Here is a 23,148-nt window from a genome sequence, read left to right as displayed (position 1 = left end):
GTGGCAGCTGAGGGAAAACGGCTTATAATAATGGCCGGAACAGAGCAAATGGAATGTATTTCATACCATTCCACCTATTCCACTCCAGTCATTACCATGAGCCCGTTTTTACCCCCAAGCCAGTTTTTACCCCCAAGTTATAAGACTCCTGAACAGGTAACCAAATGGTTACCCAGACTATTTGCATGATGTGCCCCCCCCAACCCCTATTTTACGCAGCTGCTACTCTCTGTTTATCTTATATGCATACATACACTTCAACGATACATTCATGTACATAGTCCCTAAATGGCCCGACCAACCAGTGCTCCTGCACATTGGCTAACCGGGCTACCTGCATTGTGTCCCACCACCCGCCAACCCCTCTTTTTACGCTTCTGCTACTCTCTATTCATCATATATGCATAGTCACTTCAACGATACCTACATGTACATACTACCTCAATAAGCCTGACTAACAGGTGTCTGTATATAGCCTTGCTACTCTTTTTTCAAATGTCTTTTTACTGTTGTTTTATTTCTTTACTTACCTACACACACACACACACCTTTTTTCCGCACCATTGGTTAGAGCCTGTAAGTAAGCATTTCACTGTAAGGTCTACCTACACCGGTTGTTTTCGGCGCACGTGACAAACTTTGATTTGATCTGATTCTCCCCAATTAGGTGCCACCAACCTCCTATGTCTCAGAGAAAATGAAGAAATGTTTGTCATGGCCATGTTCACACTAATGTACAGTAAAGACCACCATGTGTGTCTACTGTGGATGTGGCTTTAATCAAATATAACTGAAAAAACAACCACAATGAACCACACCAGGTTTGTGGGCTCATGGTAATGGCTGGGGCGGAATCAGTGAAATGGCTTGCAAAACAGCATTCCTTTGTGTGAAACACATTGCATTTATTCGGCATCTTTTTCTTATAAAATAAGATGTTTGAATTCAGTGGCTTCATACTTACCTTTCAAAAGATGATTCCTGCAGTTTATGCTTACATAGTGTCTCTCCCAATCTCATTACGCCTGGAATATTATCTGATTATACACAAGAGACACCTGATCTCTCCCTTCAGTAGTTGTTGACTCTGTCAGCATACATGTGCTTTGGGCATTGTGCCTCATCAGCATGGAAACAGACTCTGAAATACCCACCCCTTCTGTCCTTTGGCCAGCCCCCAATGTCAGAACAGTAGTCAGTGTCATTAGAAAACTGTGTCCGTATTAGAAAAGCCAGCCTAGTGGAAAGTAGGTACGTTTAACAAGGAGCCATCCTTCTCCCTACTGGCCCGTGTTGTGTAATTGTGTGCTCCTGTGCACTGAGCTGCATACAAGGCCTGGATCAACAAACAGCCGTAGTCCTCTCTCAGCAGATGGCCTGCCTATGATGGCACAGGTGGGTGCTCATGTTTATTTCTCGTGGGAGGGAAGATTTTGGCTTCCTCAGTTGTACTGGTCCAATGTCAATGTTTGTCTAAATCTGGTTGTATGTTTTATAAGGGGTTTTCATGTTCATTTAGTGATTAATAATGTATAATCTCAAGAATTGAAACTGAATTTAAGAAATGTATGATAGTGTTTGCACATAGAAACACATTGTGGAATTTGAGTGGGTCGGTGCTTATGCATGTTTTAAGCCCTTTTTTGCACATATTGTGACACTGAACAGTATATTTACATCACAAGCAGTGATGGCAACTTTTACTTCACTACATTCCTAAAGAAAATAATGTACTTTTTACTCCGTACATTTTCCCTGACACCCAAAAGTACTCGTTACATTTTGACAGGAAAATTGTCCAATTCACACATTTATCAAGATAACATCCCTGCTCATCCTTACTGCCTCTGATCTGGAGGACTCACTAAACATAAATGCTTTGTTTGTAAATGATGTCTGAGTGTTGGAGTGTGCCCCTGGCTAACCATCAATTTTAAAAAAACAAGACAATTGTGCTGTTTTGCTTAATATAAGACATTTTAAATTATTTATATTTTTACTTTTTTCGATACTTTAGTACATTTGAGCAATTCCATTTACTTTTGATACTTACATATATTTAAAACCAAATACTTTTAGACTTACTCAACTAGTATTTTACAAAGTGACTTTCACTAGAGTCATTTTATGGTATCTTTACTTTTACTCAAGTATGACAATTTAGTATTTTTTCCACCACTGATCACAAGACACTATATTTACAAGGCTTACACAATTGAATCATGGTTAAATAAACTAATCAAAGCCTGATGTAGATTAAAGAAACCTTTTTAGAGACAAGTTTAACAACATGTCATTATTTCTAGGAAAGACACTGAGCTTCAAAGAAGGTAAACTGGTTGATTGATAGGTCAGATGTCAGTGATGAGACTACGTCACAACAAGCTCATTTACATAACCTGTGAAAAACCCTAAACCGGTTTAACTGTCTCAGTCGACTTGGATGATCTAAGGCTGAGAGGAAAAGAGAGGAAGAGAGACCAGAGCACTGCTTCAGTATAATCAATTCTCCTTACTAAAACAGTAAGTAAAGATGTTTCTCTATAATAATTTTGGAAGTACAGATGATGTCATAGAAAGTGAAACTCCTACGACATACTGCAGTTGGTTTCACAATGGGTGGCAAGGAATAAATTAGTCCTAAATATTTCAAAAACTAAAAGCAATTGTATTTGGGACAAATCATTCACTAAACCTAAAACCTCAACTAAATCTTGTAATAAATAATGTTGAAATTGAGCAAGTTGAGGTGACTAAACTGCTTGTGAGTAACCCTGGATTGTAAACTGTCATGGTCAAAACATGTTGATACAACAGTAGCTAAAATGGGGAGAAGTCTGTCCATAATAAAGCACTGTTCTGCCTTTTTAACAACACTATCAACAAGGCAGGTCCTACAGGCTCTAGTTTCGTCGCACCTGGACTACTGTTGAGTCGTGTGGTCAGGTGCCACATAGAGGGACCTCTGAAAATTACAATTGGTTAACATTAATGATATGCATGTAAGTCGCTCATGGCTCAAAGTGGAGGAGAGATTGACTTCATCATTACTTGTTTTTGTAAGACATGCTTAATGCACCGAGGTGTCTGCATCAACGACACCCATTCATTACCCCACAAGACATGCCAGCAAAGGTCTCTTCCCAAATTCTGGAGTTTTGTTTTTGCATCTTTTACTTTCGGTTTTGTACAGCTTCAAACAGCTGAATGTACAATATTTTTGGTTATTGAAAATATATTTCACAGCGGTTAAAATGGTACAATGATTCAATATGCAATGACTGCTTGTTTTGCCACATAAACTGAAATTAGGTGAATGAAGCATTTGTGTTTAGTGAGACTGCCAGATCAGAGGCAGTGGGGATGACCAGGGATGTACTCTTGATAAGTGTGTCAATTGGACAATTTTCCTGTCCTGCTAACCCTTCAAAAAATATGTTTAGGTGTCAGAGAAAATGTATGGAGTGAAATGTACATTATTTTCTTTATGAATGTAGTGAAGTAGAAGTAAACAAACATTGCAAACAGCAAGATGGATGCTTATAAAAAACTTTGTCCATCTGTTTCAAACACACGATACCATCTTAACGGGATAGTTTACTCAGAATACAAACATGATTTTCCACCTACCGTGGCTATACTTGAAGGAGGTTTTGGGATATTAAAATTTCCTTTCAACACTTAATAGCCATATTTTGTTACTGTTAGCATTCTCAGTAACACTTAACATGAAACTGTTCTTGTGCATGTGTAATAAAACTGTAACTACTTTTGGAGCAACATTGTAGTAGCATGTCACATAATACTTCAGTAATTGTATTTTAAATACATAGGAATGAGCTGAGAGTTTAACTACTGTACACAAGAGGAATAGTGACTGTTCCTTATTCCACTTGTGTAATAACTCCATAAGAACTTGATGTTCAAGAAACAGAAACAATGACGCCTGGGGAAGGAACCAAAGGGAGTGGCACATATAGGGCATGTAATTAAGGAGGTGATGGAGTCCAGGTGAGTGTCATAATGCGCTGATGCACGTAACGATGGTAACAGGTGTGTGCCATAACGAGCAGCCTGGTGACCTAGAACCCGGAGAGGGAGCACACGTGATAGTACCCCCTCCCAGATGCGCGGCACCAGCTGCAGGATGCCGACCAAGATGACGATCCCGGGGATCAGGAGCAGACGGGTCACCTCTGGTAAGGTGCAGGCACCTGTCGATCCAGCTGAGGCACGGGAGCATGGCGACCTAGAAGCCGGAGAGCATACGTGACAGTACCCCTCCCCGGCGCGTTCGCCTCCAGCCGCAGGACACCAACAACAAGGACGATCCCAAGGATCAGGTGCGGACCAGTCGTCTCTGCTAGGGCGCAGAAACCTGATGAACCAGCTGAGGTGTGAGAGCCTAATGAGACCTCCCTGGTTGCCTACGTCGAGGCACGGGAACCTGTTCACCCTGCTGAGGCATGGGAGCCTGTCGATCCCGCTGAGGCATGGGAGCCAATCGATCCCGCTGAGGCAGGGGAACCCTTCGATTCCGCCGAAGCATGGGAATCCGAAAAACCGGCTGAGACCTCCCAGGTAGCTCCGGTTCTGACACCCAAACCCGACATCACCTCCAAATCAAAAACATAAAAACGCTCCCTGATGCTTCCCTTTGGTGAGGCGTCACTCTGTAATGTATGTGTTGGGAGTCGGGTAGCAAGTTCAGGGAGTGAATCATTTAATAATAAATAAAAACAATACAAAACAAGAAACACGAAAAACGCACAGACAAGAAACCGAAACAATGACGTCTGGGGAAGGAACCAAAGGAAGTGACAAACTCAGTTAAAAAAGAAACGTCCTCTCATTGTCAACTGCGTTTTTTTTTCTTCAGCAAACTTAACATTTGTAAATATTTGTATGAACCTAACAAGATTCAACAACTGAGACAAACTGAACAAGTTCCACAGACATGTGACAGAAATGGAATAATGTGTCCCTGAACAAAGGGAGGGTCAAAATCAAAAAGTAACAATCAGTATCTGGTGTGGCCACCAGCTGCATTAAGTACTGCAGTGCATCTCCTCCCCATGGACTGCACCAGATTTTCCAGTTCTTGCTGTGAGACGTTACCCTACTCTTCCACCAAGGCACCTGCAAGTTCCTGGACATTTCTGGGGGGAATGGCCCTAGACCTCATCCTCCGATCTGACAGGTCCCAGACGTGCTCAATGGGATTGAGATCTGGGCTCTTCGCTGGCCATGGCAGAACACAGACATTCCTGTCTTGAAGGAAATCACGCACAGAATGAGCAGTATGGCTGGTGGCATTGTCATGCTGGAGGGTCATGTCAGGATGAGCCTGCAGGAAGGGTACCACAAGAGGGAGGAGGATGTCTTCCCTGTAACGCACAGCGTTGAGATTGCCTGCAATGACAACAAGTCCAGTCCGATGATGCTGTGACACACCCCCCCAGACCATGATGGACCCTCCACCTCCAAATCGATCCAGCTCCAGAGTACAGGCCTCGGTGTAGTGCTCATTCCTTCGACGATAAACGCAAACCTGACCATCACCCCTGGTGAGACAAAACCGCGACTCGTCAGTGAAGAGCACTTTTTGCCAGTCCTGTCTGGTCCAGCGATGGTGGGTTTGTGCCCATAGGCGACGTTGTTGCCGGTGATGTCTAGTGAAGACCTGCCTTACAACAGGCCTACAAGCCCTCAGTCCAGCCTCTCTCAGCCTATTGTGGACAGTCTAAGCACTGATGGAGGCATTGTGTGTTCCTGGAGTAACTCGGGCAGTTGTTATTGGCATCCTATACCTGTCCTGCAGGTGTGATGTTCAGATGTACCGATCCTGTGCAGGTGTTGTTACACGTGGTCTGCCACTGCGAGGACAATCAGCTGTCCGTCCTGTCTCCCTGTAGCACTGTCATAGGTGTCTCACAGTACGGACATTGCAATTTATTGCCCTGACCACATCTGCAGTCCTTATGCCTCCTTGCAGCATGTCTAAGGCACATTCATGCAGATGAGCAGGGAACCTGGGTATCTTTCTTTTGGTGTTTTTTAGAGTCAGTAAAAAGGCCTCTTTAGTGTTCTAAGTTTTCATAACTGTGACCTTAATTACCTACAGTCTGTAAGCTGTTAGTGTCTTAATGACCGTTCCACAGGTGCATGTTCATGAATTGTTTATGGTTCATTGAACAAGCATGAGAAACAGCGTTTAAACCCTTTACAATGAAGATCTGTGAAGTTAATTGGATTTTTACGGATTATCTTTGAAAGACAGAGTCCTGAAAAATGGGTGTTTCTTTTTTTGCTGAGTTGATATAGGGCAGGTAATCAAGGGGGTGATGGAGTCCAGGAGAGTGTCATAATGTGCTGATGCGCGTAACGATGGTGACAGGTGTGTGCCATAACGAGCAGCCTGGTGACCTAGAGGCCGGAGAGGGAGCACACGTGACAGCTATAGGCTGTATTAAGATTCATATATAAGAGCCCTCCAAACCATGTGCTTTTGATCGTATATTTAGACTAATTCAACAAACTGTTGTAGTTTTTGGTTCTTCATCAAATAGTTGGCAGCCATTAAATAAATATTTGTTTACCTTCAAATATGATTTAGTTTACTTAAAAATTTTATTTGTTTTTCTGAGACCTGTATTTGAATATCAAATAAAATAGTTGCCTTTTAGTTTCAATTCTACATAAACTATATTCGACTACCTCTAGCATTTAAAAAGTTGCTATTTTCAAATAAACAAAATACAATTATCTTCTGGCCAGGTCTGAATGTGTGCACATCCAGTGAAACTTACCAGGTGTCAGGTAGAGCAAATAGTTCAATGCAAGAAAAAGAAACCCACAAATACGGTTGTGTGCTCCCAAATGATTTGTTAAAGTGACTTTTGATGAAGACCCATTGACAAAACATTATTGTTCTAATAAAACATTTAAATTTGTTTTATGCCTTTACCTTTTGTACTGTACTGGTATGTCTATCCATCATGGCATTCAGATGACTTCAGATTGCATTTAGGCTTTCCTTGTTTGATTTTGCTACTGATTATCCCCCCCCCCCCCCCTGAAAGTATCAGAAATCCACCAGGCTTTGGGTGGATCAAAGCATTTGTCAGACTAATGGATTGGAATGAAAATACATTTTGTAAAATAGAAATGTGTTAATGAGGACAAGTGAATGGAATGGTACATGAACAGAAAAATAAATCATGATCTTGTTCAACACTTCCTGATGACACCAGCTGATGAAAAACTATGAGGAATTACCTGTTGAACTATGTGTCACTATACAGCATGTGTTCTGAGTGTCAGTTTCTCTGTTTTTTTGACCCCCTCAGACTCTACACTTAGCCATGGCATCTGTGTCAGTCAGCTCTCGTCTAAACAAGGCCATCCATCAGCACTACATGTCCCTTCCACAGGGGGACCTGTGTCAGGTCACCTACATCTGGATCGATGGCTCCGGGGAGGGGCTGAGGAACAAGACTCGCACCCTGGACAGAGAGCCACAGGGAATAGAGGGTAACACATTGAATCAAATGTATTTGTCAAAATAATAACAAGAGGAATAAATACACAATGAGTATAGATAACTTGGCTATATAAATAGGGTAAGTACCAAGTCAATGTGCAGGGGTACAAGGTAATTGAGTTAGATATTTTTATTCATTTATCCCTTATTTTACCAGGTAAATTGACTGAGAAGACATTCTCATTTACAGCAACAACCTGGGGAATAGTTACAGGGGAGAGGAGGAATGAGCCAATTGTAAGCTGGGGATGATTGGATGACTGTGATGGTATGAAGGACAGATTGGAAATTAGCCAGGACACCAGGTTTAACACCCCTACTCTTACAATAAGTGCCATGGGATCTTTAGTGACCACAGAGAGTCTGGACACCTGTTTAACATCCGATCTGAAAGACAGCACCCTACACAGGGCAATGTCCCTAATCACTGCCCTGGGGATTTGGGATATGTTTTTAGACCAGAGGAAAGGGGGCCTCCTACTGGCCCTCCAACACCACTTCCAGTAGCATCCGGACTCCCATCCAGTGACCAACCCTGCTTAGCTTTAGAAGAATGCCAGTAGTGGGATGTGGGGTGGTATGCTGCTGGCAATGTATATATAGGTAGGAATAAAGTTAATAGGCAACAGGATAGAAGATAAACAGTAGCAACAGCGTACAGTATGGGACTAGTCAAAAGATTGCAAAAAGCGTCAATGCAGATAGTCCGGGAAGCCATTGACCATTTTTAAGGCCTTCCTCTCACACAGCCTGGTATATACAGTACATGGCCAAAAGTAAATGGACACCTGCTCGTCGCACATCTCATTCCAAAATCATTGGCATTAATATGGAGTTGGTTCCCCTTTTATTTTTATAACAGTCTCCACACTTCTGGGAAGGTTTTCCACTAGATGTTGGAACATTGCTGCAGGGACTTGCTTCCATTCAGCCATGAGAGCATTAGTTAGGTCAGGCCCTGATGTTGGGCAAGTAGGCCAACCTCCTAGTCGGCGTTCCAATTCACCCCAAAGGTGTTCGGGTCAAGACTCTGTGCAGGCCAGTCAAGTTCTTCCACACCAATCTCAGCAAACTATTTCTGTATGGACCTCTGTGCACGGGGGCATTGTTATGCTGAAACAGGAAATTACCTTCCCCAAACTGTTTCCACAAAGTTGGAAGCACAAAATCATCTAGAATATCATTGTATGCTGTAGCGTTAAGATTTCCCTTCACTGGAACTAGCCCGAACCATGATAAACAGCCCCAGATCATTATTCGTCCTCCACCAAACTTTACAGTTGGCAGAATGCATTCAGGCAGGTAGCGTTCTCCTGCAGCCGCCGAACCCAGATTTGTCCGTTGGACTGCCAGATGGTGAAGCGTGATTCATCACTCCAGAGAATGGGTTTCCACTGCTCCAGAGTCCAATTGCGCATGGTGATCTTAGGCTTCTGTGTGGCTGCTCGGACATGGAAACCCATTTCATGAAGATCCCAACGAACAGTTCTTCTGATGACGTTGCTTCCAGAGGCAGTTTGGAACTCGGTAGTGAGTGTTGCAAACGAGGACAGGCAATTTATACGTGTTATGTGCCTCAGCACTCAGCGGTCCCGTTCTGTGAGTTTGTGTGATCTACCACTTCACGGTTGAGCCGTTGTTGCTCCTAGACGTTTCCACTTCACAATAAGAGCACTTACAGTTGACCGGGGAATCTCTAGCAGGGCAGAAATTTCACAAAATGACTTGTTGGAAAGGTGGCATCCTATAAAGGTACACCATTGAAAATCAATGAGCTCTTCAGTAAGGCCATTCTACTGCCAATGTTTGTCTTTGTAGATTGCATGGCTGTGTGCTCAATTGTATACACCTGTCAGCAAAGGGTGTGGCTGAAATAGCCGAATCCACTATTTTGAAGGCGTCTCCACATACTTTTGTATATATAGTATAGGTCCTGGATGGCAGGGAGCTTGGCCCCTGTGATGTATTGGGCCTTACACACTACCCTCTGTAGCACCTTGAGGTCGGATGACAAGCAATTGCTATACCAAGCGGTGATGCAGCCATTCAAAATGCACTCAATGATACAGCTGTAGAACCTTTTGAGGATCTGAGGGCCCATGCCAAATCTTTTCAGCCTCTTGAGGGGAAGAGGCTTTGTTGTGCGTTCTTCACAACTGTGTTGGTGTGTGTGGACAATCATAATTCCTTAGTGATGTGGACACCGAGCAACTTGAAGCTCATGACCCCCTCCACTACAGCCCTGTCGATGTGGATGGGGGCATACTCGTCCCTTCGTTGCTTGTAGTCCACGATCAGTTCCTTTGTCTTCATCACGTTGAAGGAGAGGTTGTTGTCCTGGCACCACAATGCCAGATCACTGACCTCCTCTCTATAGGTGTCTCCTCATCGTTGGTGATTAGGCCAACCACTGTTGTGTCATCAGCAAACTTAATGATGGTGTTGTAGTCATGCGCTGCCAGGCAGTCATGGGGGAACAGGGAGTACAGGAGGGGACTAAGCACGCACCCTGAGGGGCCCCTGTGTTGAGTGTCAGCGTGGTGCCTGTGTTGTTGCTCCTCACCACTTGGGGTGGCCCATCAGGAAGTCCAAAATCCAGTTGTAGAGGAAGGTGTACAGTCCCAGGGTCCTGAGCCTAGTGATGAGCTTGGAGGTCGCAATGGTGTTGAACACTGAGCTATAGTCATTGAACATCATTCTCACATAGGTGTTCCTCTTGTCCTGGTGGGAGAGGGCAGTGTGGAGTGCAATAGAGATTTCTGCATCCGTGGCTCTGTTGGGATGGTATGCAAATTGGAGTGGGTCCAGGGTTTCTGGGATGATGCTGTTGATGTGAGCCATGGCCAGCCTTTTAAAGCATTTCATGGCTACATATGTGAGTGATACAGGGCAATAGTCATTTAGACAGGTTACCTTATCGTTCTTGGCCATAGGGACTATGGTGGTCTTCTTGAAACATGTAGGTGTTGCAGACTGGGTCAGGGAGAGGTTGAAAATGTCAGTGAAGACACTTGCCAGCTGGTCAGCGCATGCGCTGAGTACGCGTCCTGGTAATCCGTCTGGCACGTCCTTGTGAATGTTAACCTGTTTAAAGATCTCAAACCTCATTCACATTACAAATAAGCATGTTGCGCCAGATATCATGCATTTCAATGGGGGCGACCACAATGGAGTGAAAAAGCAACTCCCCTCCTTGCGGTTGAAGGCTGCATACTTTGACTTTCTTCAAACTTTGCGTCGTCTTCCGTTCAGCCAGAGTCCATCAAAGAACACGAAGTTACCAGACAGAAGTAGATGAAAATATTCAGTTTTCAGTGATGGCTTTATGGAATAGCTAGCAATTACCCATTCCTCCTGTCTGTTAAGTCAACTATATTATATGAATGTTGCCTACCGTTTAAGTTTATTGTGATGGTAATGACATTTGTTTTTTATGATAATTATTAGGTAGAGGTCGCTAGCTACAATGGTATCTTCAACCTCGCATAGCTTTCAGCTGCAAGCTAGCTTGACATGCTCTAAAGAAACAAGTTGAGGAAAAAGTTGCTTAACAAAACATGTTTTATTATCACCTGAGACAATATATTTATCCTGTCTTGAATGAACAGGTCATATTTTGCAATCTCAGAAAATAAATGTGATCTGTGACGAGGCAGGTTCTTCTCCATCTTGCAATACAAACACTACACTGTCCATTCAGTAGTGGGACAAGACTCTGTGAAGATGACTTATGGCGTAACGAAATACGTCACAATGTAAACTGGGGCATTACTCACATCGGTTACGGCGAGTGAGATTACACAGTCGTCCGGAACTGCTGGTGCTCTCATGCATGGTTCAGAGTTGCTTTCCTCAAAGCTTCAAAATTAATGTCCAGCTCTAGCCTTTAGCTCAGTGCAGATATTGATGGCTTCTGGTTGAGATATGTACGGTGCCTTGCAAAAGTATTAATCTCCCTCCGTTTTTCCTATTTTGTTGCATTACAACCTGTTATTTAAACTGATTTTGATTTAGATTTCATGTAATTGACATACAGAAAAATCATCCAAATTGGTGAAGTGAAATTACAAAAATAACTTGTTTAAAAAAATGACAAAAAAAGGAAAACGGAAAAGTGGTGCGTGCATATGTATTAACCCCTTTTGTTATGAAGCCCCTAAATAAGATCTGGCGCAACCAATTACCTTCAGAAGTCACATAATTAGTTAAATAAAGTCCACCTGTGTGCAAAATAAGTGTCACATGTTCTGTCACATGATATCAGTATATATACACCTGTTCTGAAAGGCCCCAGAGTCTGCAACACCACCAAGCAAGGGGCACCACCAAGCAAGCGGCACCATGAAGACCAAGGAGCTCTCCAAACAGGTCGGGGACAAAGTTGTGGAGAAGTACTTTTAAAGTTAATATCTCGTATCTTACTCCGCTATATTAGGCTTCCCTGCAATTTCTAGAATATATTTCAGTATAGTTTTTTTAATTGGTTGGGTTATCCTGTTCGCATAGAATTACCGTCTATTTCACAAAGACAAAACCCAGTTAATATCCTCGCTGTCTATCAACCAGTTTTCATGAGGACTTTATTTAGGTATGTCTTTTGAATTTGATCTATGGCTAATACTACATTAATTAACCATTTAAGTTATCCTATTTGTACAAAATCCCTGTCCTATCTCACAACACCTATTCAAATCAGGCTTTAACAAACCTTGCAGGCCGTCACAAAGGTGACCAGATCTATTAAGCTAGTTTTATTTCATGGTAGTGCACATGTACCTCAGGTCATTGCGGACCTGCACAATTAGTTAACTATCGACGTACACAAAAGTGACGCTTGGTGATATCTTAAATCATTCCCCCAAATTCGTGAATAAAGATTACTGACCTTGTCTTGAAGACTGGGAAAAGCAATGTAGGTTGGATCTCGTCACCAACTCTGTCGTGTACCAGTTCACCACTGGCCTGAAATAAACCCTCAATTCAGAGGTCAGGTCTTTGTCTTACGGATCCTGGATCCGCCCGTGCATGGTTTTCAGCAGTCCCTTGGGACGACAGAGGCAGGTATTGAGATCCGGCTCGAAGGACCAATTGATAAGAGAATTATGTTCTCCAGGTACATAACCCAATTTAATTATATTACTCTCAGTCTGCAAACCAGAATGTGTAAGATCCTGGTCGAATAAAACAGACGGAGGCCCAGCTAAAATAGTCAAAAAGGTTTATTCACGGGAACATTCTAAAGTCAAGAATACAAAACAATTCATTTTATACTGACTTCTCATGCACACATAAACACAAAGACGCGCGCACACACATACACACAAACAGACGCACACAATGTCCTGCTACGCACACACTGTCTGTCTCTCTACCCAGCCGACAGAGATCAGTGACCTTGTCCTTGAGACGTACTTCCTGTACTCTCCCAAACCTCTAGTCAGGTCGGCACCAAGCTCAGACAGTCTGTGTTTAAAATACCATAAAGACATATTGTTTTACCCTAATTCTGGCGAGAACTACACATTTATTGATTATGATTTTATACATTCTAATCAATTCCATACAATTATATGTTTCAGGGGGGAATATTCTAATCATTCAATTAACAGATAATTCTCAACTAACAGTTATGAAAAAATATCAGAAACTTTGAACATCCCACAGAGCACCATTAAATCCATTATTAAAAAAGGGAAAGAACCTGGCACCACAACAAACCTGCCAAGAGAGGGCCACCCACCAAAACTCATGGACCAGGCAAGGAGGGCATTAATCAGAGAAGCAACAAAGAGACCAAAGATAACCCTGGAGGAGCTGCATAAGCTCCACAGCGGAGATTGGAGTATCTGTCCATAGGACCACTTTAAGCCGTACACTCCACAAAGCTGGGCTTTACAGAAGAGTGGCCAGAAAAAAAGCCATTGCTTAATGAAAAAAATAAACACGTTTGGTGTTCACCAAAAGGCATGTGGATGACTCCCCAAACATATCGAACAGGTACTCTGGTCAGATGAGAGCTTTTCGGCCATCTGTAGAAAAACCAACATCTCTCATCACCCCGAGAACATAATCCCCACAGTGAAGCATGGTGGTGACCACATCATGCTGTGGTGATGTTTTTCATCAGCATGGACTGGGAAACTGGTCAGAATTGAAGGAATGATGGATGGTGCTAAATACAGGGAAATTCTTGATGGAAACCTGTTTCAGTCTTACAGAGATTTGAGACTGGGATGGATGTTCACCTTCTAGCAGGACAATTACCCTAAGCATACTGCTAAAGCAACACTCGAGTGGTTTAAGGGGAAACATTTAAATGTCTTGGAATGGCCTAGTCAACACCCAGAACTCAATCCAATTGAGAATCTGTGGTATGACTTAAAGATTGCTGTACACCAGTGGAACCCATCCAACTTGAAGGAGCTGGAGCAATTTTGCCTTTAAGAATGGGCAAAAATCCCAGTGGCTAGTTGTGCCAAGCTTATAGAGACATATCCCAAGAGGTTTGCAGCTATAATTGCTGAAAAGGTGCCTCTACAAAGTATTGACTTTGGGGGGGTGAATAGTTATGCATGCTCAAGTTCAGTTTCTTTGTCTTATTTCTTGCTTGTTTCACAATAAAAAATATTTTGCATCTTCAAAGTGGTAGGCATGTTGTGTAAATCAAATTAAACAAACCCCAAAAATCCATTTTAATTCCAGGTTGTAAGGCAACAAAATAAGAAAAATGCCAAGGGGGTGAATACTTTCGCAAGCCACAATGTAAATTTCTGTGAGATGGGCCAAGTGTTTTGTGCTTCACTGTGGTCTGGTCTATCAACGGGACCTGAAGAACTGTAATATCCTATGTTTCTCGAAGTCATGGCTGACAAGAAATTGGATAATATATATGTAGCTGGTTTTTCTAAGCATCATCAAGACCGAACGGCAGCTGCGGGTAAGGTTAATAAAGGGGGGTTGTGTGTCTCTTTGTTAACAACAGCTAATGCGCAATCTCTAATGTTAAAGACGTCTTGAGGTTTTGCTCGCCTGAGTTAGAATACCTCATGATAAGCTGCAGACAATACTATTTACCAAGAGTTTTCATCTATATTTTTCATAGCTGTCTAACCACTACAAACCAATGCTGGCACTAAGAGCACACTCAACAAGCTGTATCGGGCCATTAGCAAACTAGAAATGCACATCCAGAGGCAGCACTGCCAGTGATTTTAATGCAGAGAAACTGACAACAAAGAACCATTACTCATTTTAAGCCCAAAGGTAAATTATGTCCTATGGTTAACAACTCCTAGATTAATACCTATTCTAGGTTAGTCGAACAAGAAGCCATATCCGTATATACGAGAAAAACAAACCATATTCAGAAGAACCTCACTAGGACAGAAGAACAGGCACTCAATGAACTAATGAAAGACTCATCATTGCAGCTGCTACTCTCTGTTTATCATATACCTATAGTCACTTTAACTATACATTCATGTACATACTACCTCAATTGGGCCGACCAACCAGTGCTCCCGCACATTGGCTAACCGGGCTATCTGCATTGTGTCCCACCACCCGCCAACCCCTCTGTAAGTAAGCATTTCACTGCAAAGTCTACACCTGTTGTATTCAGGCACGTGACAAATAAACTTTGATTTGGGGGGGGGGCTGTGGTCGTTTTAGACTATGAAAAATACAGAGAAGAGATTCAATTCAGTAATTAACGTTTCTATAGAACTGATCCCACACTGGTGCTCCAAAGGGATATTAACCTAAATCTGGAGCATGCCACGTTAAACAACCTTATCTCACAGCCTGAATATGACTACCTTTGCTGCATATGTGCCATACATGCCTGTACATTTAGCTTGAATTACATAAAACACAACAAGGCAATTATCCAAGCAGCCCAGTGGTTGCAGGAATAGTGCAAACATTGCCATCAGCTACAGACTTTACGGTAGTAACCGGAAGGTTGTGAGTTCAAACCCCGGAGCTGACAAGGTACAAATCTGTCGTTCTGCCCCTGAACAGGCAGTTAACCCACTGTTCCCAGGCCGTCATTGAAAATAAGAATGTGTTCTTAACTGACTTGCCTGGTTAAATAAACGGAAAATTTAAAAAACAAACAAAAAAAACAAGATATCACCAATAATGGGATTAACAGAAGACTGTATTTATCTCACATTAGATGTCGAGTCTGCACACCAGCATTCCCCACGGGAGGGGATGGCAGCTCTAGCTCACAACTAGTCGATCGCCAAAAATGTCTGTAAAAAAAAAACAACGATAAAGCCTTGTGTTCCTTTTTTTTATTAGTCTCGACCTGTTGATGGTAGGTGCAGCCAATTCAGCTGCCCTGCGCGCCGGGTAGGCAAACTGTTGCCATGTCATGTGTCTGAAGGTACAAACTCTTGCTTCCGGTGGGCCTGGAGAGGAAATCAAGTGCACTACCACACCGCTGGCCAGTCAAGATTACTCAAATGACCGAGTCTGCAGTAATGTAGGCATAAAAGAAAGCTACGGCAAAATGTATACTGTGAGATTTCAAAACGTTTAAAACAATGACTAGAGGGAGATACAGCAAAGAGCTGCTGTTTTTATGAGTGAGTTCATGTTTAAGTTCTTACTCAGCACTGTCAACACTTTGTATTCAACACTTTTTTAAACCATAAAATGCGTGTTCTTTCTATTTCCACTCAGCGCTGCAACAAGCACTGCAGCAGTAATGAATGAGTAGGAAGGTGTATCTATAGGCGTTGTTGTTATTATTACCGGTTTGGGTATTTTTAATATCAAGGAATATTTCACTTTCTCTGTTCATAGGAGTAACAACATGATTTTTTGCACGAGGCAGAAATAATCCGATGAGACTCGAGTTTCGCCATCAACTGGAAGACGGTGTCCCTTTTTAAAAAATCAGTGCCTGCATCTGAGACTGACGATCAGATGCAGACACCATCAGCCCAGTAAAATAAAAAGCAAATTATTTAAATGTATGCTCACTCAGCTGTGCCTCATAAGTAATACAACAATGGATAAATTACCGGTGTGATCATATAGCCTACCTCAAATGTCCCGAACAATGCATTGGCAGGTAAATTCAAGCAAAGCCAGTATGCGTGATAATGTATTGGGCCTATAGCTTACTGCACAAACATCATTGCTACAGTACTGTTTTTAATTGGTTAATGTTGCATAGGCTTACATTTTTAAAATCATGTTAATAAAAAAAAATCTGCGCGGTAGATCTCGGCATACATTTTGACTCAAAGTGATCTTGATGGAGGAGGAAAAGGTTGGTGACCACTGCTCCAGAGCTAAAGAACACTCAGTAATGTTCACCACCACATATACTTTGAGCTCCCGCAAAGTGGGCGACGCTGTCAAGAAACACTGGCATGATTAATCCTCGGACCCAGTTTTGTCAGCTGAATTTAAGAACTCACCACTTATTGTATCTAGGAGAGGTCGAAATTTACGTGACAAGTTGGTCTATGCCAACTGCCAGCCACAAAAGAAAATGAGCCAGGCTCTTTTACGCCCTCTTCTGAATGGTAGCTATAAATGCAGAGGCAGCACAGTGCAACAATATGATGATGTGTGAATATTTTTGCCACCCACATGCAGGAAAACGGTTCCAAATAAATGACATTATTACGTGCTCCTCCACCCATGTTATCTACATGATTAAATGTCCATGTGGGTTGTGTTAAATAGGAACAACCTGTCGTTCTCACAGAGAATTAGTGAACATAAGTTAAATCAGGAGAAACGACGGGGATTATTATCCTGTTGCAGTACATTTTAATGACCAAAAACATGACATTTCTACATTTAGACTTAGAGAAAGTCAAGATATCAGACAGAGGGGATATAAATAATACTCTGAGCAATACACCATCTAGACATGATTCCCAAAATGTCTTAATGATGAAATGTCCATGAATGTTATGTCATAAATGTGAACATGAACTAATGCCTTGTAGTTAAAACCACTTCCGCCTACTCAGACGTTTTTACTTGATAGGTTGATGTCATCATTTTGGTTTTACAGACATGTTTAATATGTTTTATGGCAATACTTTATTAGAATATTTCTGAAATGCACATTGTTATATTTGGTAACACATTTGATGCACTGAACACTCACAAAAGCTCTGACGAAGGCCTTCAGGCCTATGAGTAAAGCTTAATAAAGAACAGTGATACTAGCAAGAGCAGTGCGGGTTTCTGTTATACAATGCTATTCAATTGTTACCATGCACCTTCAACAAAGATAGCTCAGATGTGCCTTTTGAATGCAGGGAAACTGAAATCTGTCTTAGCCCATTTTTACCAGCATGTCACCTGTGCACAGAAACACATACAAGTACACCCTCGCATTCCATTTGGCAAATCTGACCATAACTCTATCCTCCTGATTCCTTCTTACAAACATCGACAACGTCGTCCCCACAGTGACCATATATGTACAGTGGCATGCAAAAGTATTCACCCCCTTGCCATTTTTCCTATTTTGTTGCCTTACAACCTGGAATAAAAATAGATTTTTGGGGGGTTTGAATCATTTGATTTACACAACATGCCTACCACTTTGAAAATGCAAAAAAAAAGAACTTGAGTGTGCATAACTATTCCCCCAAAAAAAAGTCAATACTTTGTAGAGCCACCTTTTGCAGCAATTACAGTTGCAAGTATCTTGGGGTATGTCTCTATAAGCTTGGCACTGGGACTTTTCCCCATTCTTCAAGGCAAAACCGCTCCAGCTCCTTCAAGTTGGATGGGGTTCCACTGGTGTACAGCAATCGTTAAGTCATACCACAGATTCACAATTGGATTGACTTCTGGGCTTTGACAAGGCCATTCCAAGACATTTAAATGTTTCCCTTTAAACCACTCAAGTGTGGCTTCAGCAGAATGCTTAGGGTCATTGTCCTACTGGAAGGTGAACCTCCGTCCTAGTCTCAAATCTCTGGTAGACTGAAACCGTTTTCCCTCAAGAATATCCCTATATTTAGCCCAATCCATCATTCCTTCAATTGTGACCAGTTTCCCCGTCTCTGCCTATGAAAGGTGATGAAAGGTGTTGGGTTTGCACCAGACATAGCATTTTCCTTGATAGCCGAAAAGCTCAATTTTAGTCTCATCTGACCAGAGTGCCTTCTTCCATATGTTTGGGGAGTCTCCCACATGCCTTTTGGCGAACACCAAACGTGTGCTAATTTTTCCTTTTAGCAATGGCTTTTTTTCTGGACACACTTCCATAAAGCCCAGCTCTGTGGAGTGTACGGCTTAAAGTGGTCCTATGGACAGATACTCCAATCTCCGCTGTGGAGCTTTGCAGCACCTCCAGGGTTATCTTTGGTCTCTTTGTTGCTTCTCTGATTAATGCCCTCCTTGCCTGGTCCATGAGTTTTGGTGGGTGGCCCTCTCTTGGCAGGTTTGTTGTGGTGCCATGTTTTTTCCATTTTTTAATAATGGATTTAATGGTGCTCTGTGGGATGTTCAAAGTTTCTGATATTTTTTTATAACCCTACCCTGATCTGTACTTCTCCACAACTTTGTCCCTGACCTGTTTGGAGAGCTCCTTGGTCTTCATGATGCTGTTTGATTGGTGGTGTCTCTTTCTTAGTGGTGTTGCAGATTCTGGGGCCTTTCAGAACAGGTGTATATATACTGAGATCATGTGACACTTAGATTGCACACAGGTGGACTTTATTTAACTAATTATGTGACTTCTGAAGGTAATTGGTTGCACCAGATCTTATTTAGGGGCTTCATAGCAAAGGGGGTGAATACATATGCACCCACCCCTTTTCTGTTTGTTTTTTTTCCCCAAAAAACTTTTTTCAAAATATTTTTCTTTTTCATTTCACTCCACCAATTTGGACGATGTCCACTACATGAAATCCAAATAAAAAACTATTTAAATAACAGGTTGTAATGCAACAAAATAGGAAAAACGCCAAGGCGGATGAATACTTTTGCAAGGCACTGTATATCTAGGACATTGCATTATATTCCATGATGTTAATGTTGGTATTGCTATTGACAGATATTCCAGAGTGGAACTTTGATGGCTCCAGCACCTACCAGGCCGAGGGATCCAACAGTGACATGTTCCTGATCCCAGTGGCGATGTTTAGGGACCCTTTTACACTGGAATCCAACAAACTGGTTTTGTGTGAGGTCCTGAAGTACAACCGCTTGCCTGCAGGTAATTGTAAACATAGCAAGAGATACTTTTCTTACTTCAGTTGACAGACACGGAGACCAAATGGTTTTGGTCTATGATCGAAGCTGCTGTCTATCTAATTGACTGCTTTGACTGTCTCATATTCCTATCAGTCAAACTAACCCTGCAATATACACCTTTTCCCTCGTGTACAGAGAGTAACCTGCGGTCAGGTTGTAAGAAAATGATGGAGGAAGTGAAGCACTATATCCCCTGGTTTGGAATGGAGCAGGAGTATACTCTCCTGGGGATGGATGGTCGCCCCTATGGCTGGCCCCAAAATGGATTCCCAGGACCCCAAGGTGACTGACCCTACTATATTTTACCATGTGTCCTTTCGTAATGTAAATAGTCTTAAGCAATTGGAAAAGCACTATATATATGAAATATATCTCTATATTTCTAGAAATCCTACTATATAAGACCTAATGATATCAAATAGGCCTTTGATTTTGATATCATCTAACTCTCTCTTTTTCTATTTCTCTCTCTCAGGTCCATACTACTGTGGGGTTGGTGCAGACAACGCCTATGGAAGGGACATTATGGAGTGTCACTACAAGGCATGTCTCTATTCTGGAGTCAAAATCTGTGGCACCAATGCTGAGGTCATGCCATCTCAGGTAAACATTTACCTTTTGCTACAATGCTGTATGCCAAGTCTTTCAGGAAGGTTCTACAGATTGCTATATAATATTTCCTAACTCTCCTTTTATCTCCCTCTCTCAGTTTGAATTCCAGGTGGGTCTGTGTGAGGGGATAGAGATGGGAGACCACCTATGGATGGCACGTTTCCTGCTGCACCGTGTGTGTGAGGACTTTGGAGTTGTAGCCACTCTGGACCCCAAACCAATGAAGGGGAACTGGAACGGGGCGGGCTGCCATACCAACGTTAGCACAAAGGAGATGAGGGAAGAAGGGGGGTTGCAGTGAGTATGACTGCAAAAACATTATTGCACTGTAAGTAAGGTTCTGTGAGGCTGTGTAACTACAAAATTAAGTCCAACACCTAAACTCTCCCCTCTTCTAACAGACATATTGAGCAGGCCATTGAGAAGCTGAGCAAGCGCCATTCCCAGCACATATGTGTGTACGACCCTCACGGAGGCCAGGACAACATCAGACGCCTCACAGGCTTACATGAAACCTCCAGCATCCATGACTTCTGTTTTGGTGTGGCCAACCGCGGGGCCAGCATCCGGATCCCACGCCAGGTGGCCCAGGAGGGGAAGGGATACTTTGAAGACCGCCGGCCCTCTGCCAACTGTGACCCGTATGCCGTGACGGGTGCCATCGCAAGAACCTGCCTGCTCGGGATGGAGGAGGAAGAGGAGAGTACATGAGAGAGTGACCAGACTCATAGACACATATAATCCTGTGTTTGTTGGAAACTGGCCCTTAGATTTGGCATGATTGTGCGATAGAACTATATTGTAACCAAATAAATCTATACTTAAGACTACTGGTTGGGGGCCTCCCGAGTGGCGCAGTGGACTAAGGCTCTGCATCGCAGTGCTAGAGGCATCACTACAGATCTGGGTTCGATCCCAGGCTGTATCACAACCGGCTGTAATCAGGAGTCCCATAGAGCAGCGCACAATTGCCCCAGCATTGTTAGGCTGGGGGGACTTTACTTGGCACATTGCTTTATATTGAATACTTGTCGTTGGATGCTTTAAAGATTCATTACTTGAATGCAGGTTGAATGTTTATGAAGGTTAATTATATTTTTCAGTCTTTGGTAATTGCAGCTGGTCCAATTGGCATATTATTCAGTTTGTTTAATGTTTATTGTTTGAAGTTGAGATTTAATAAAATGAAGCTGAATTGAATACAAACCGCATGTTCTTTAAAATCACCACTAGATGGAATCATGATGCAAGTTTTAATTGTCACCCTTCATACTGGACATGAATGACAATGAAATTAGTATTTCCCACAAGCTAACCTTTTACTGTAAATTATTTGAATATATTGACAACAAATGACAACCAGTCAAATAAGACTGTAAATGCATTGAATTAAGTTAGCTAATTCATTACCAACAATTTAGCAAGAGGAGGCCTGCTCACTGTCATCTGCCATGTCTCTCCACACTTTCCTTCTGTCCTATGTTGACACCCTGGCTCAACCTTAGCACCCTAACCTTAACCGTAGTTTCATGTTCACTCCATTGCTCAGCCTTAACCCTAGCTTCATGTCCACACACCCTGGCACAACCTAACCCTAGCTTCATGTCTACACCCTGTTTCAACCCTTACCATAGACATAACCCCAACTCTAACCCTGCTGTCTATATATTAGTGTAAACACTATGTGTGTGCTGAATAACATAGCTGAATCTGGGACCAATTTAACAACCGTCATCATGCAGACCATGACGTAAAAAACAAAAACTGAACTGACTTCCATAAAACTGATATTTGATGGAAAACATTCTACTGCAGTTTTGTTACTGCAGTAAAAAGTGCAGTTATTATATTGCTGTAGTATTGCAGTCAAACTGCAATAAACAGTTATGTCACACCCTGATCTGTTTCACCTGTCCTTGTGCTTGTCTCCACCCCCTCCAGGTGTCGCCCATCTTCCCCATTATCCCCCGTGTACTTATACCTGTGTTTTCTGTCTGTTGTCAGTTTGTCTTGTTTGTTCAAGCTCACCAGTGGTTGTTCCTGTCTTTTCCCAGACCCTCTTTTTTCTTGTCCTCCTGGTTTTTGACCCTTGCTTGTCCTGACCCTGTACCCGCCCGCCTGACCACTGCCCGTCTCAAATCAAATCAAATCAATTTTTATTTGTCACATACACATGGTTAGCAGATGTTAATGCGAGTGTAGCGAAATGCTTGTGCTTCTAGTTCCGACAATGCAGTGATAACCAACAAGTAATCTAACTAACAATTCTAAAACTACTGTCTTATACACAGTGTAAGGGGATAAAGAATATGTACATAAGGATATATGAGTGAGTGATGGTACAGAGCAGCATACAGTAGATGGTATCGAGTACAGTATATACATATGAGATGAGTATGTAGACAAAGTAAACAAAGTGGCATAGTTAAAGTGGCTAGTGATACATGTATTACATAAGGATGCAGTCGATGATGTAGAGTACAGTATATACGTATGCATATGAGATGAATAATGTAGGGTAAGTAACATTATATAAGGTAGCATTGTTTAAAGTGGCTAGTGATATATTTACATCATTTCCCATCAATTCCCATTATTAAAGTGGCTGGAGTTGGGTCAGTGTCAATGACAGTGTGTTGGCAGCAGCCACTCAATGGTGGCTGTTTAACAGTCTGATAGCCTTGAGATAGAAGCTGTTTTTCAGTCTCTCAGTCCCAGCTTTGATGCACCTGTACTGACCTCGCCTT

General features: G+C 42.4%; 1 protein-coding gene across 2 annotated transcripts; it reads left to right on the top strand.

Annotated features, from left to right (window-relative positions):
* The first annotated feature begins 1,218 nt into the window (after nt 1-1,218).
* Nucleotides 1,219-21,595, top strand: LOC115123382 (glutamine synthetase-like). Of its 2 annotated transcripts, none has more exons than XM_029652723.2 (7): nt 1,219-1,395; nt 7,350-7,533; nt 19,590-19,751; nt 19,925-20,071; nt 20,265-20,392; nt 20,499-20,698; nt 20,803-21,595. In XM_029652723.2, exons 1-7 carry the CDS (start codon nt 1,384-1,386, stop codon nt 21,110-21,112), a joined length of 1,143 nt encoding a protein of 380 aa, XP_029508583.2. In that variant the 5' UTR covers nt 1,219-1,383; the 3' UTR covers nt 21,113-21,595. The 2 variants fall into 2 exon arrangements, with proteins under 2 accessions (XP_029508583.2, XP_029508589.2); XM_029652729.2 differs by lacking the exon at nt 1,219-1,395 and adding an exon at nt 2,442-2,523.
* The last annotated feature ends 1,553 nt before the right edge of the window (nt 21,596-23,148 follow it).

The sequence above is a fragment of the Oncorhynchus nerka genome, linkage group LG4 (assembly GCF_034236695.1).
Source record: "Oncorhynchus nerka isolate Pitt River linkage group LG4, Oner_Uvic_2.0, whole genome shotgun sequence".
Taxonomy (NCBI): Eukaryota; Metazoa; Chordata; class Actinopteri; order Salmoniformes; family Salmonidae; genus Oncorhynchus; species Oncorhynchus nerka.
Note: the sequence above shows the minus strand (reverse complement) of the source record. Positions and strands in the feature narration are given on the sequence as shown.

Excerpts from the sequence above, each read along its gene's own strand:
- LOC115123382 (XM_029652723.2), top strand. Across the intron at positions 7,534-19,589 it reads AGAGCCACAGGGAATAGAGG|ATATTCCAGAGTGGAACTTT; the intron begins GTAACACATTGA and ends TGCTATTGACAG. Across the intron at positions 19,752-19,924 it reads GTACAACCGCTTGCCTGCAG|AGAGTAACCTGCGGTCAGGT; the intron begins GTAATTGTAAAC and ends CCTCGTGTACAG.